General features: G+C 42.4%; 1 protein-coding gene across 2 annotated transcripts in view; it reads right to left on the bottom strand.

Moving 5' to 3' along the window:
- LOC116941265 (myoferlin-like) overlaps positions 1-14,241 on the bottom strand; it is an 88,981-nt gene that overhangs the window by 56,488 nt on the left and 18,252 nt on the right. For both annotated transcript variants that reach the window (XM_076066346.1, XM_076066347.1), the window contains exons 5-11: positions 13,043-13,145; positions 5,063-5,232; positions 3,601-3,729; positions 3,032-3,094; positions 2,476-2,526; positions 1,965-1,995; positions 34-149 (exon numbers count right to left, since the gene is read on the bottom strand). In XM_076066346.1, coding sequence (XP_075922461.1) covers positions 34-149; positions 1,965-1,995; positions 2,476-2,526; positions 3,032-3,094; positions 3,601-3,729; positions 5,063-5,232; positions 13,043-13,145 — 663 coding nt within the window. The remainder of the gene's footprint in view (positions 1-33; positions 150-1,964; positions 1,996-2,475; positions 2,527-3,031; positions 3,095-3,600; positions 3,730-5,062; positions 5,233-13,042; positions 13,146-14,241) is intronic.

The following is a 14,241-nucleotide window of genomic DNA, read 5'->3' as shown; positions in this document are numbered from 1 at the left end:
CCCCCAGCGTGGCGCTGCACAAAAAACACTTACCGGGGCCTCGTCCCCAGTGGCCAGCACAAAAAGGCTGACTTTGAGGTAGCCACGTGCCCCAGCCGCCAAATCCTCGGGGTCGGACAGGAGCAGCCACTTGCGCAGGAACGCGTGGTCTGAACACACAGAAGGCCAAGGGTTCAGTCGAGAAAAGCCTTTTAAAAAATACAACAGTGACGGGCAACCTAAATGAGTTAGTGGTGCCACATACGCGACCCTCCTTCAGCTCAGTGGACCACAAGCTTGAAATTGTGATTGTGTACTAATCACAACACCACACACCACCTAGGGCCGCAGATTGCCCACGACTGCTTTAAAGCCACCGGTGGGGAGCAGCTTTATATTGGTCAGGATTTGACCAATACATTGGTATGCGTAAATAAGATAATTACAATAATGACAATGTTGTTGGGTGGTGGAGGGTTAATGACACAAATTTTGGCATAAAACTACCACATGGCCCAACCCCAAAGAAAAATGCGGATCAACATTATATTGTCTACCAACACCGACGTTTTGAGGGTTTAACCACATCCACCAGGGCCTCACAAAATAGCCTTTACATTAACTTTATATTAACAGGAGAATGTCCCCATTAATTATATGAATTGTCGCAGATCAATGCACAACACACCAACCACTGCCACCACCAATTACCAATGTGTTGGGGGGTGGGATATCATTGATCATAGCATCCACATTGTCAAAAACAACGCCAATACGAACTGTACCCCTGTGCTGTATGTGTCGTATCTGAGAGGTTTGGGTGTAGCCCCAGACTTGGCGAAGTTAGGCTTTCCTGCAGACAAGTTTCAGCCAGACTCGGAGTGGGTGTGGAAAACTCTCTCCTCTTCGTAGCTCCGGCTCTCACTGTACTCCACTAGAGCGTGCGGTAAAGCACGGTTCGCTGGCATGTCAAGTCATGTCCGACCCCGTTCCGAGACTCCTGCGTTTAACATTCCTTCAGAGACGGATTTTTTAATTACAGCGAACAACAGCAGGGGAGGGTGTAGGGTAAAGTTGTACCACACCTGTAAACACTTACCACGGGCGCATATAACCGGCACAAGAATTACAAACAAAATTACCACCATTTAACAATCCGTATGAACACAATCTATTCCATGGAATCGTCCCAGTAGTTTCCTTTGCATTTCAGTTATGTTTTTGTTTAAATTCTTGTCAATTACTTTATCTTGAAAATATGATTCTATATTTAACAACACAAGTTGACTAAACATTCTACTTTATCATAAACAATCCAAATCTGCATGCAGTCAAATGACACCGATGCATAAAAATGTGGTGCATTAGCCGAGGAAGAGACTTCAGTGAATCTAAGGGAAATTTGTTGATCACACGCTTCACACAATTTACTTCTTGTTGATTGGACGAATCCACGCCACTGGTATGTGTAAAATTAATGACGAATCGGGACATTGTATATCTCTCATATTTTTCATAAGTCATTGTGTTTGATGGCATTATTGTACGATAATAAATACTTCGGAGGAACATTCTCCGAAGTATTTATAGGGCCTTGTTTGTAAGAGGCGAGTTCGTTTAAGTACAAGGCCGGAACTAATGAAAGGGTGATGCAATAAACAGAGGGGCCTAAAGCGCGACATGTTCCGAGGCGTTTTGGGTTCACAAGTATACATATACAGTAAAACCTTGGATTGAGAGCTTAATTCGTTCCGGAAACGTGTTTGTAATCCAAAGCACTCGTTTATCAAAGCACTCGTATATCAGTTGTGATCACGTGACGCTCGGCAGACAAAGCGTATACGTACTACTAGTATTGCAAGACCTCGCTCGTTTATCAAATTTATATTTATTTAACATTTTTGCTCATCTTGCAAAACACTCGCAGACCAAGTTACTCGCAATCCAAGGTTTTACTGTATAGAAATCTCTGTTCAAGTTCTTACTTTGTTCATCGTAGACTGTGCCAATGTCAATCTGCAAATACAACAATGAACCTTTGGACTTTGAGCACTTTACCATCAATAACATTAATTTTAAAAATATAAACACTATATACATTGTATTACACATGTCGAGAAATGTAAATGTTATGAAAAGTGTGAACCTTTGATATAAAAACAAAACGTAAAAAAGTATAAAGAAAAAAACTAATAAAAGGGTGAGGCAAATAAAATGACTACATTAATTCGCATCTTGACATGTGGATTTTAGATTTTCAAAACATCAAAAGGTTCCATTGAGTAAAAGCCATTGTATTTTAAATTTTTACTGATGGACAAGCTACTCCGAGAAATTATACAAAGTCGATCGATCAAGGATGATTGAACTAAACCTATACCACACAGACAGACCAGCTCGTGTTTATACAAGGAAGCAGTAAGATGAGCAGCTAGTCGCTTGGTCATGTTGGTTTAGCTATGCTGAGTGTGCGTGAGTATTTCTGTGGCGCATTACCTTGAAGCCTCCAATTTCAGAGTCCGCCCTGATGGTTGTGGCATTGAATGCCTGGTGAGAGTAGTCATACACACACAACCACAGCACAGTGTCCAGTGTTAAGACCCCGATATGTGTGGGTTTAATGCCAGGGTGGGGAACCTTGTTATTACTGATGGTCAGATACGGCTTGCATACCTTTGGGTAGCCACAAATTAACACACAACTGAGGTCACGTCTGCCACTGGAAGAGGCCCATGCAGTGTCAGAAGTGACCGAACGGCCCAGAATTATAAACACGGTAGCAGCCCGAGCGAAAATCTTAGCTTTTAGTACCCGATTAGTGCAGCCAAGATGCTTGCAGTGAGGGAGAATTATCCTTGTGGGCCATTTAGAATAGGCAGGCCTCCACTGGCTGTGGGTCGTATGAAAAGGAACTGCAGGCCCCGTGGGATGAAGTTGCGAGCTGTACGTTCTCCACCCCCGGTTTAAAGCGGCTGTGTATATTGCCACTGGTGTGATTTTTCCGACAACCTGCGATGGGACCACAATGGACTCTCTTGTCCAGCAATCTTACCCGAATGCTAATAACTTCGTCAAACAGCTCTCTTGGGGATTCGTGGAAGTTTAAGAAAAAGGTCTGTTGGGAAAAAGTGAAAAACACAATTGATCACCACACGTCAAAAGCAATTTACAATTATCACTAGCACAAATGTCATACATCCACAATATTTAAGACATGTCAAGTGCCGAGCTTCGTTACTAATTAGATTGGGAGATTGCCTGGGAATAATAGCAGGTGTTGAAAGGCTTGAGCTTTGAGGTAGCCAAGACGTTGACAGTACAGCAATGGAGCGATTCAAACGGTGTGGGGGAGTTTTGAGCGTTATCCCTCGTATGTGTAGGTTTTCCCCCCATATGAACCCAAACAGTAATGAATGGAATTGACCAAAAAAACATAAGTGCATGGGCCCTTTTTGAAAAAGCCTTGAGACACGGTGAGGCATTCCTGGATAAAAAAAAGGCATCACGATCAATAATATTATTATTTTTCCACATTTATTTTCATACTGCGGTCTCCCAGTAACGCTAAACAAAAACAAACAAAAATCACTATTTTAAAAAAGAGTGTAGTGAAGAGGTCACCTCATCGAAGTAAGGGTTGTTCCCTTTCTTGATGCGCGTCCGTTTGTTCTGCCCGGCGACAGACACCCTCACCACGGGCTTGATGTTATTGCCGGCCAGCTGTCTCCCCTCGATGATGCGCACGCGCACCTGCACACCGCACACCCCTCTCACTCCTTTAACGGCAATCGCTACTCCAGACTGATTTAAAAAAAAAAACACACAATGGGACCGTGAGCAATGGTGAGCCCAGCTTGACGTTGTGGGCGGCGAGGAATATTTTGTCCAGCAGCTGAGTGATTGTGGCTGACAAAGAGGATTATAACGGCGACCCTAGACTCACAGAAGCATGCCAGATGTTCGGCGTGCTGCGAAGTAGCTCACGCTGGCGTGACATACATCGTTTTGTAATTCCGTGTGAACTGGCAAAATACAGTCAAGCTCAAGTGAGGAATGGGGTCAGAGCTTTGAGCCAGTTGGTGGAGATTCCCACATTTTCATAACAAGGACTCTATGACTCTTGGTTTGAAGCTTTCGTGACTGCAAGAAACCACTCTTTGGTTTTGATTTAAAACTTTCGTGACTGCAGTAATTCATATTCTTAGTTTTTTCGGTAAAGTCACGTTGAAGAGAAACAACAAAATAACAAAATATATATAAAACAATAAAAAATTCTCACGACGTTTCGACCATAACTCAAACGGTCATCATCAGGTGTGTTGGTTTGCATAAATTTATTTTTACACTCTTTGGTTCTTTCGGTAAAGTCACTTTACTAAAAGAACCAAAGAGTAAGGACTGTATTACTATGACAATAATAGCTTTTTTACGGCCTCTTTATAATGATATAATCAGCGATGTTCCTCTCTGTTTAACTTACATGGGTGTTTGTAATATTAAATAAGTTACAGCCCTCTGGAAATTCCCTGCTAGATGAAGGCATCCCCGTGCTGGGGGGTGGGGGCGATGGGATGTTTTGTGGTTTGAACCCAAGAACCAGAGAGAGCGCGATCCCCAGCCAGGACTCATGTCAGTAGAGAGTCATCGGCATGTTTCAGTACGATACAACCCCCATGACCGACGTGGTGTTGGCAGTTCTACATCCAGCAGTGGATTTCTAAAAGGGCTTTAGGATTATTTTAATATTACGATGACGTACTGGCATCTGTTTTGTTATTATTAAAGCATTGTTTTCATCACAGCCTGCAGATTAAAAAAAAAAACTCTGAAATTGGGTGCAATCCATCACCGGTGTCTTATTTCAATTAAAAACTCGCAATGCATCATACATCGATAAATTTGACAAAATAAAAAAAAAATGTAAACCGATTTCGAAATAGCATTGGTGTTATGGAATGAATCAAAATTATTTTTTTCTTCCTCCAATTCATTTTCCAAACGATTTTAAAAATCGGGTCAGTCACTTATTAAAAAAAACACACATGTAAACTGGAAAAACCCAGTCATTAATTGCTGTCATTGCCTGAAAGTCCTGCGCCTTGTTGGACAGCACTCGCTTGGACTTCTTCTTGCGGATGTTTCCCCTGGGCGGTTTCCCGGCCACGCCGCCATCCCCAATGTCACCGCCTCCCTGCACGATGCCGCTGTCCGCGTCCTCATCGTCCCCATCTTCCTCGTCTCCGTCTCCTGTGTCTATTCCGCATGCCAGACACCCAACAACCAGGGATTAATTTCTCACCTAATATTTTCGCGGTCGCTGGTTGTTCGAGTAGGCACATGCTTATTATCCACAGCAATAGCCAGAGGTATAATGTATGGATAATGATGTTTTTTCGCACCATACGTAGCCAACCGTGCTAACACTAGATTTGGGGTGCCAGGTATATTTTCGAAAGGTTGCCGACCTGGACAGAACCATATGAAATTAAGCCTTGCATGCATGCATACATATAACCCTTGCTTCCGAAACCTCAATTACAAATGCAGCCCATTTGTCCAATCCATAACACTGCAAACACCAGGTATGATGCAGATAAGAAAAAAATGCACATCGAATAAATGGTACGAAATAATGCTTGACTGTACAACTGGAAAAGTATAAACATTTGTGAACTTATGGAAATTATTGGAGGTCAAATAGAAAAATGTCTGTGAATGCTGAGAAAACCCATCACAACAGGAAAATGCATCTAGGCTGGAAACAAAGATTAAATTAACACCACCCAAGGGTGTGCTTCTCACAAATAGGAAGGCACAACTCTCATCATGCCTTGCATCCATGTTACGTGACACGACCTTGCATGGCTAAGACAAGGATGGGAGCAAAGTATATGGCGATGTGGTCACATGACGTGAATTTAAGGCATTATGGGAGTCGTGCATTCCTGCTGATTGTAAGCAGCGCACCTTAGTGTGTTGATAACCAATTTTCCGAGGCAGATCGGGATCAAAATTATGAAATTATTAAAAATATATAACAGGATAGAGCGATTTTGGAAAACTTTAATTTGATAGCGAAAAGAAACTTACAAATGTATCTTCACAAGAAAAAAAGATGAACCTTGAGACTTCACACACACACACATCACCATTGTTTTGTATGGAAGGGTTTGACAGAGCAAGTTCTCTCGGGCACAACTCGTGGATGCGGTTGTAAGAACAATGTACACACACGCCCTTTAAAAACCAGTTTCATACTTCCATTTTACTACCAAGAGAAGCTAATGCCTTCTGTCGCCCAACATCTACATAAAGTACCGTCCATTTAAAATGGTTTCTAGACGAGTCGAGGCCAAGGACATCAGTTTAAACAAAATGTTATTTATTATACCTTTCCCTCCTAGTTTCCATATAAACGACAAACATTTTTTCCAGTAAATGAATGACAAATCGCCAATGTCCAAATGCTTTCTTTTCAATACAATGACAATGTAAACACTGGTGGTGCTGCATTGGCAGTGGTCACACAAGCGCAGTCAACAACAACAAAACTCATGTCACCAACACAGCCTTAAAAGAACAATATATATAAAACGGGCAGTGTTATTGACGCGAGAGTGCATTTTATGTCGTCGTTAACATCATTCGAGCACAACCATCAACTTTCGTTTTTTCCCAAGCTACATTTTGCAACGCGCCCAGCAAAAAGGGGCCATGACGAACCTTTCCACAATGCTCAACAGAACACTCCCCTAGGTGTAGCAACAACGCTGACTTCACCATCAAAGAATACGAGGAAATGTTCCATGGCCAGCCCTAACGCCCTCAAGGACGGTGCACACCCTGAAAATGGGGGTTCGCTTCGGGGTGGGCAATGCAGGAGTGTTTTCCTTTTCACTTCAAGCAGCATACCAATGCGCTTAATGAACGGTTTTAACCGGTGGATATACACACATATACAGTACCTGCTATGGCATGGATGGATTCTCGCTACGATATACGCAACACTGACATTTTTTTTAAAACAAAAGCTGAAGATTCTAAAACGTGGTTGATGGGAAATCGTGCCTCATATCATTGGATGGCCTTAAAAAGTGTAATTCTGTTCACTATCTTAGTGAACGGTTCATACTTAAGTTAAAGGCCAATAGCTCTAAGGTTCAAATTTTAAAGCACCTTTAAAAAAAATCGAAGCCCGATTGATGCATCATTCCACAATTGAGGCATTTCATTTCTCTAACCATCTCATAAATAGGTCTTACTGGTTATATTTCCAACAAATGGCCCTGCTTCTTTGATGATATTCTTTGGGTCTTTCGGTAAAGTCACGTTAGATAGGTTCAAAGAAAATAACAAAAAAACGACGTTTCGATCGCAACACAAGCGATCGTCATCATCCGATGACCGCTCATGACGACCTGCAGTCACAAAAAGCTTTAAGTCAGAACCAGACGTTATATCGTCTGGTTCAGGGGCACCCTTTTATCATTGTGAATAGCATTGTTTACTTATACTTCCTCCCCTTCATCTGAGGAAGTGTGATGTGTGTGTAGACTTTTGCGAGACATCTGCATGAATCTGCATAGGGTTGCCGTTGCATCTTTATCCATGATTATTATTTATGAATTGCCCATCATAAACCTTAATCACATTACTTGCATTGTGACAGAACTCTGTACAACGATGCGAAAATGCTGTAGAAATTTTTACTAAATACGATACACAAACAATACTAGGTTAATAGACAACAGAGTATTAGGAACGTTGGCAGAATAACTATAATCAGCAAAATTACAAATATTAACAAAGGCAATTGCTCACGACACCGCTGGTGGCAGGGGATTCCCTAGGCCTAGGGTGTATGTTTTTTTGGCCTACTCTTCTACACATCACAAGCATAATAATCGACTTTGCATTGACGAATCCATGCAGCGTGACATACTTCGCTATTAACATCGATTGAAACATCGTTTGCATAATTCCCAGTAAAATTGGAACCACGTGGCAACGTTCGCCCAACGTTGCCACACGTCCACGTGGGTGGGCGGGGCCTCTAAGATTATAAATCCAGTGCGGTAACTTTACACCACGTCAGCACCAAATATATATAAAAAAACAGGAAATAGACAGGAGAGATATTCCGTTGAGTAGGTGACGAATATTAAACAAATAAGTGCATAAATTAACTTTACATTTTTAACGATATGCTAATGGTAATTAGAAGTTCTGCGGCGCTAATCGTTTAAAGTTCAGATCGATTAATTAAACCAGACTCCATTGATTTACCGATTAAGCATGTGTGGAATCGAGCGTAACTCGCAGTAATTTGAACGATGTAGAAAGAAAGAAAAAAAATGCGCGTGTTGTATGTTACATCGAGGTTACTGGGAGAATAAAATAAATCAAGAATATCGAACATTATAAAAAACGATAAAGCCGAATCGATAAATAATCGATTCCAGAATCGCGAATCGTTGACAAGGGGCGGAGGTGCAAGTTACATGTACAGGAGAGTTATCTTAAAGCGTGTGAACCATCAGCGTCACCTGGGTAAGCGCAACAAAGTTCGACGATGATTATACTTTACAGACTTTAAACACATAGCAGTTCTGCGCCTAAACACAATTGCGATCGGGCGAATATTCAGCCGTTCGTCGTTTATAAACGGTTGCGTGTGATCGCTGTGTTGTATTTTGTGTGTTACGACGAGGAGAGCCCACAGGTTTAAATGTTTACAAATAAAGAGTAAGTTGCGACAATATTATCATCACCGGCCATCATCTACCCACTGCTGGATGACGGCTATTCCGTCTCAAACTAAGCTAAACTATTTATATATTCTTGGTTCTTTCGGTAAAGTCACGTTGAAGGGAAACAATAAAAAATATAAAAACAATAAAATTCTCACGACGTTTCGACTGCAACACAAGCAGTCATCATCAGGTGTGAAAACCAACGGCAAGAAACATTTGAAAACCGCCACTTAGTTCCAATAAATTAAAAACTTTACATTTTGTTTTATATATTTTATTATTTCATTGTTTCCCTTCAACGTGACTTTACCGCAAGAACCAAGAATATGAATCACTGCAGTCACGAAAGCTTTAAATAAAAAATTTAAGCTAAACTAAATTATTTTACCAAGGTAAGCAAGGCCTCGCCGAGCGAAGCAACTCTTTTATTTTAAAGAAGCGACCTGTTCAACCACGAATGACACCGGCTCATAGCAAATAAATACTCGACAATGTGAAGAAAACAGAAAATAAACGCGACCGCCTATATTCAAGTGTCTGTATGGAACCAGCCTTCTGGTATAACACCAGGCGAGGTTGGTTCACGTCTTCGCCTTGCCCAGCCCCTGGCAATAATTCCCACTTAACGCGCATCGTTAACCCGTCAAAAGCACGCGGGTACCGAGGCCACGATGGCATTTACACATTGCCACGATGGCATTTACATTGCCACGATGGCATTTACATTGCCACGATGGCATTTAGATTGCCACGATGGCATTAACATTGCCACGATGGCTTTAACATTGCCACGATGGCTTTTACATTGCCACGATGGCTTTAACATTGCCACGATAGCATTTACATTGCCACGATAGCATTTACATTGCCACGATGGCATTTACATTGCCACGATGGCTTTAACATTGCCACGATGGCTTTAACATTGCCACGGCCGCCGACGATTGAGGTCTTTACTGTGAACAGCAAAATGACGACAATCTCTCACCGGATACGCGTCGCATCTGGCTCGGATTAAGAAGATTCGCCCGACTAATCTTGAGCGACAACAACCTTCAACATCACTCACCACCACCCACCACTACTGCGCGTGATGAGCTTTTTTTGACAGTTTGATGTAATAGTAATAGCTTTTTACCCTTTTATCTGGCACACCAAAAAAACTCACACCTTTTATACAAGGGGATCATTTGATTGCAATAACCGCAAGCACACAAGCAGTCAAAATGCAAACAAAAAAAGAGACAACTCTGATAATGATATTGGCACCGTCCTTGACATTGTTTGATGGAATTTTTTTGTGGGTGGGGGTTTTTTTGTATCGTTCTAAAGAAACGACGACCTAAGATGTTGTTCTCAGTGTTGATCGTCAACGCACAGCGCACGCAGCTTGGCAATCGGGCTTACACAAAACAAAACAAAGTCTAAGATTTAAATGACGATACGGCCCTGTAAACATTGCCAGAGTTGGGTCAATTGTTGCTGGCATGTTTGCTTGGAACCGTTTGGACCAACGTCGGCCCAACAAACCAACGTTTAGAGTTTTCTAGGAATGTATTTTTTTTAAAAGGTTACTGCTGTACACGTATAAGAAGAATGGATGATGTACTGCATTCGTTTTCTGTACACATTTTTTTTACTCTTGTGTTTCTCGAGCAATTTCCAAAGGAGTTTTAACTTCGCCAAGGGCTATATTATAAGAAGCCATCGCCGCACGGTTTCAACAACAGAGAATTGCGATTAAAATACTCGTGCCAATGCACAGTCAAACGTGAAGCGTTTACACAAGTGTAATGTTCGTTTGTTGACACTGCGGGGAAACCGATACGGAATTAAGACTGGGGACGTTTCAATTTCGGCAATGCCGTCCGTGTCGTCTCATCTACAACACGGGAACAAAAGGCAAAGTTGTGCTCACTTTTATTTTGTTGCGATACATTTGCACGGTTGCTTGCTGGGGGGGTGGGTGGTGGTGGTGGCAGTGCCCAGTCGCCATGTGGTAGCGGTGGCTGAAGGGGGCCTGAACTCCCCCACCTGCTGCTGAAGATTCGGACCCCATCCCCCCCCCCACAACCTCTTCCAACGTTTACAGTTTGTTTAAAGTTTGTTTAACGATGAGAGAGTGAAAGAGTGCCGTGCCCCCCCGCCCCCCCCCGGCTGAGTCGGGTGTGCATATGCTGCCCCTATAAACAATGTCACGCTACAGGCTTTGGGGCCTCGCCCAACTGTTCAGATGGACATTTTTGACACTTTCACAAGGCGTGGGAAGAGAGACTTAGAAAATAACACGCGCGTCGGACGGACTTGGAGAGTCGGCAATTCGTTTCGCGAGTCAATCAGTCGTCTTGCGTGCGACCGAGATTACCCATTGCATGTGCTCGATCTCATCAAAACTAATGAAGCCAAGCAGGTTGGTGCCGGGGATAGCGACTTGGTTGGGTAACTTAAGAACAGGCGGTACGGTAACATCGTTAACCCAGTGAGCATACAACGTTGAGCCGACGTTGGAACTGACGGACCCAACGTTGGCCCAGCGTTCCATGTTTACTGGGTAGCTCCTGCGGGGCTACGCTGGCAACACCCCCCCCCCGCACTAATAACCATGGTGGTGAAGTATGGTAAACAAAAGAACCCAGACCCTCCACAGTATAAAGGGGGCCCTCATCCAGCCAGCTGATTGATGAAAGGGCTGTACATAACACCATCCGGACTTGTTTCTTGAATAAGCTATACATGATAAAAAAAATTGAAGATAATCATGTAAGTTTAAAACGACACCCCGTATGCATTCGTGTATGAGGCTTTTAATACTTTAAGGTTATCTAATTTGTAGAACTCCACAAATGATCCATGACGAGACGGGCGTGGTTCGGAATGTCTGCTTGGGAGAATGTCAACGTGTCTGAGCCTATAGCGACACGCCCATTCTCTCCAAACGCACAAATATATGCACGTAAAAATATATATAAAATAAAAAAGACCCGAAGATAAGCATCTCTTTCATGGTTACGCGTGAACGAACTTGTACGGTTATACAACGGATTAAAGCTCTGAGCGATTGTGTGTTCAACAACTGAGAAAATGTTATGCTTTCACTCGATATGCAGTGATATACTGTATGCATCAATGAAAATAAATTCTTCACCTCACCATACATGCATACATTAGTTTATGTGAATATCAACTACATACAATGAATGTAAGAACGTTATATGCAGCGACACTGTTAAATGCAGTTCAATGGGAGTGAACAAAACTGTACGAGACAGATAAGAACAAGAAACTCTCAAAAACACCTTTCATGAATCAATATTTTTTTAAAATCAACTTATCAAATCATGGTAGGAGTCGGTTACACAATTCAACAATCCTCACCGTCAATATTTAGATACGTAAAATGTGTGAACGCCTTCTTGTTCCTGCTTAGGATGGAGATGTGTTTACAAGCCAACTACCATTGTGTCAAGGTATGCTAGCCACGATAGGGCTTCAGGAGAGAGTTTGTGTAGTTTTGCTAATCCTCCGTGGAAGGAGGGCCAACTAGAGTGGTTTATGAAATGGACCGTCGTTTGGATTGCATGGCCACAATCACGCTGGCTTATCTTGAGGTGCGGTGCGCATCGGCCTGTTGATGTTCTCATGCGGTTAATGGTTCCACCAGTGTCTTTAAAGAATGCCAAAGAGAATAGGGGCAATGTTTGGGTCTCGAATTAGGGGTTTAGTCAGTTAATTTATAAAATACAATAACGCTAAAGTTGGTCTTACATTCTGGTATTGATGATACATTGACATGCAAAATCAACCACTGCAAAAAGCTATGAAACTGTTCAGCAGATACTCTCATAGAGAAGTGCAATACTTTTTAACGCAAACACTTGCTTTATTTTAATCACCAGAGTTTCCACACCGAATCCAATGAAATTGAAAAACATTTCCAATTAAATTCACGTCAGGGCATTTCCATGTCTCAGCAATGGAAAGATTCGTGGGAAGTCTTGTGACTACACAAAAACACCAGAGTTAGAAAAATGTGGAATGGTCGACACCCACCTGGCAATTCAATTAATTATAAAAGATTACATTTTCAAACATTGGTTCTTATTTTAATGCTCCGGTGAATGCTTACAACATCATCTTGGCTGCATGGGTAAACCAACCAACGACATACACCGATCGAGACGAGACCTCGACCCTTACACGTGCGATTCAATGCATGTTCTGTCACGAGTGTCGAAATCGATAAATAATGGATTACATTGAAGTGTCGTTGCACCCCTGAGATAACGCAAGGCCTCCTCTGTGCTCCATACCTGTGGCATCTTGTTTTTCCACGGGATCCCCGGGGCCCCGCTGGCTGGGCGGGGGACCGGTCCCCGGTGGAGGGACGTAGCCCACTTGCAGGGAGAGCGTGGCCTAACAAGGGGTGTGGGCACACAGGGCAGGACAAATACAGCCCAGCATGCAGTGCAACACAAAGATAATGACAACCGCCCCCCCACTATTTATCCTTATAGACCACAAATACCCAATAAACCCTCACCGCCCCGCATTTCCCCCCCCCCCCCACCCATTAATCGATAGGGTCGACTCACTGGATGTCATTTTCTCCATGCACATTCTATACTGTGGCCGTTCTGTAATCATGAATTAGGCATGTGCGAGGAAAGGGGGGGGGGGGATACAGTGAGGGAAAAAGTATTTGATCCCCTGTTGATTTTGTACGTTTGCCCACTGACAAAGAAATGATCAGTCTATAATTTTAATGATAGGTTTATTTGAACAGTGAGAGACAGAATAACAACAAAATCCAGAAAAACGCATGTCAAAAATGTTATAAATTGATTTGCATTTTAATGAGGGAAATAAGTATTTGACCCCCTCTCAATCAGACAGATTTCTGGCTCCCAGGTGTCTTTTATACAGGTAACGAGCTGAGATTAGGAGCACACTCTTAAAGGGAGTGCTCCTAATCTCATCTTGTTACCTGTATAAAAGACACCTGTCCACAGAAGCAATAAACCAATCAGATTCCAAATTCTCCACCATGGCCAAGACCAAAGTGCTCTCCAAGGATGTCAGGGACAACATTGTAGACCTACACAAGGCTGGAATAGGCTACAAGACCATTGCCAAGCAGCTTGGTGAGAAGTTGACAACAGTTGGTGCGATTATTCGCAAATGGAATAAACACAAAAGAACTGTCAATCTTATTCTTAGTTTTTTCGGTAAAGTCACGTTGAAGAGAAACAACAAAATAATAAAATATATATAAAACAATTAAAAAATTCTCACGACGTTTCAACCATAACTCAAACGGTCATCTTCAGGTGTGTTGGTTTGCATAAATTTATTTTTAAACGGCACATTTATTTATTTATATATGTTTTAAAAAAGACGTTAGCGTCACGCGCAGCGATTTGGCAGTTTACCCAGGACTAGTCCATCTATATTTTGAAAAGAGGAGGGGGGAGACGAAATTTTATAATGTATGCTGTCTGAAAGCCAATGT

Source organism: Petromyzon marinus, chromosome 11 (assembly GCF_048934315.1).
Source record: "Petromyzon marinus isolate PM22_M1 ecotype Great Lakes invasive population chromosome 11, UKy_Petmar_22M1.pri1.0, whole genome shotgun sequence".
Taxonomy (NCBI): domain Eukaryota; kingdom Metazoa; phylum Chordata; class Hyperoartia; order Petromyzontiformes; family Petromyzontidae; genus Petromyzon; species Petromyzon marinus.
This window is presented reverse-complemented; position numbering and strand designations above follow the sequence as displayed.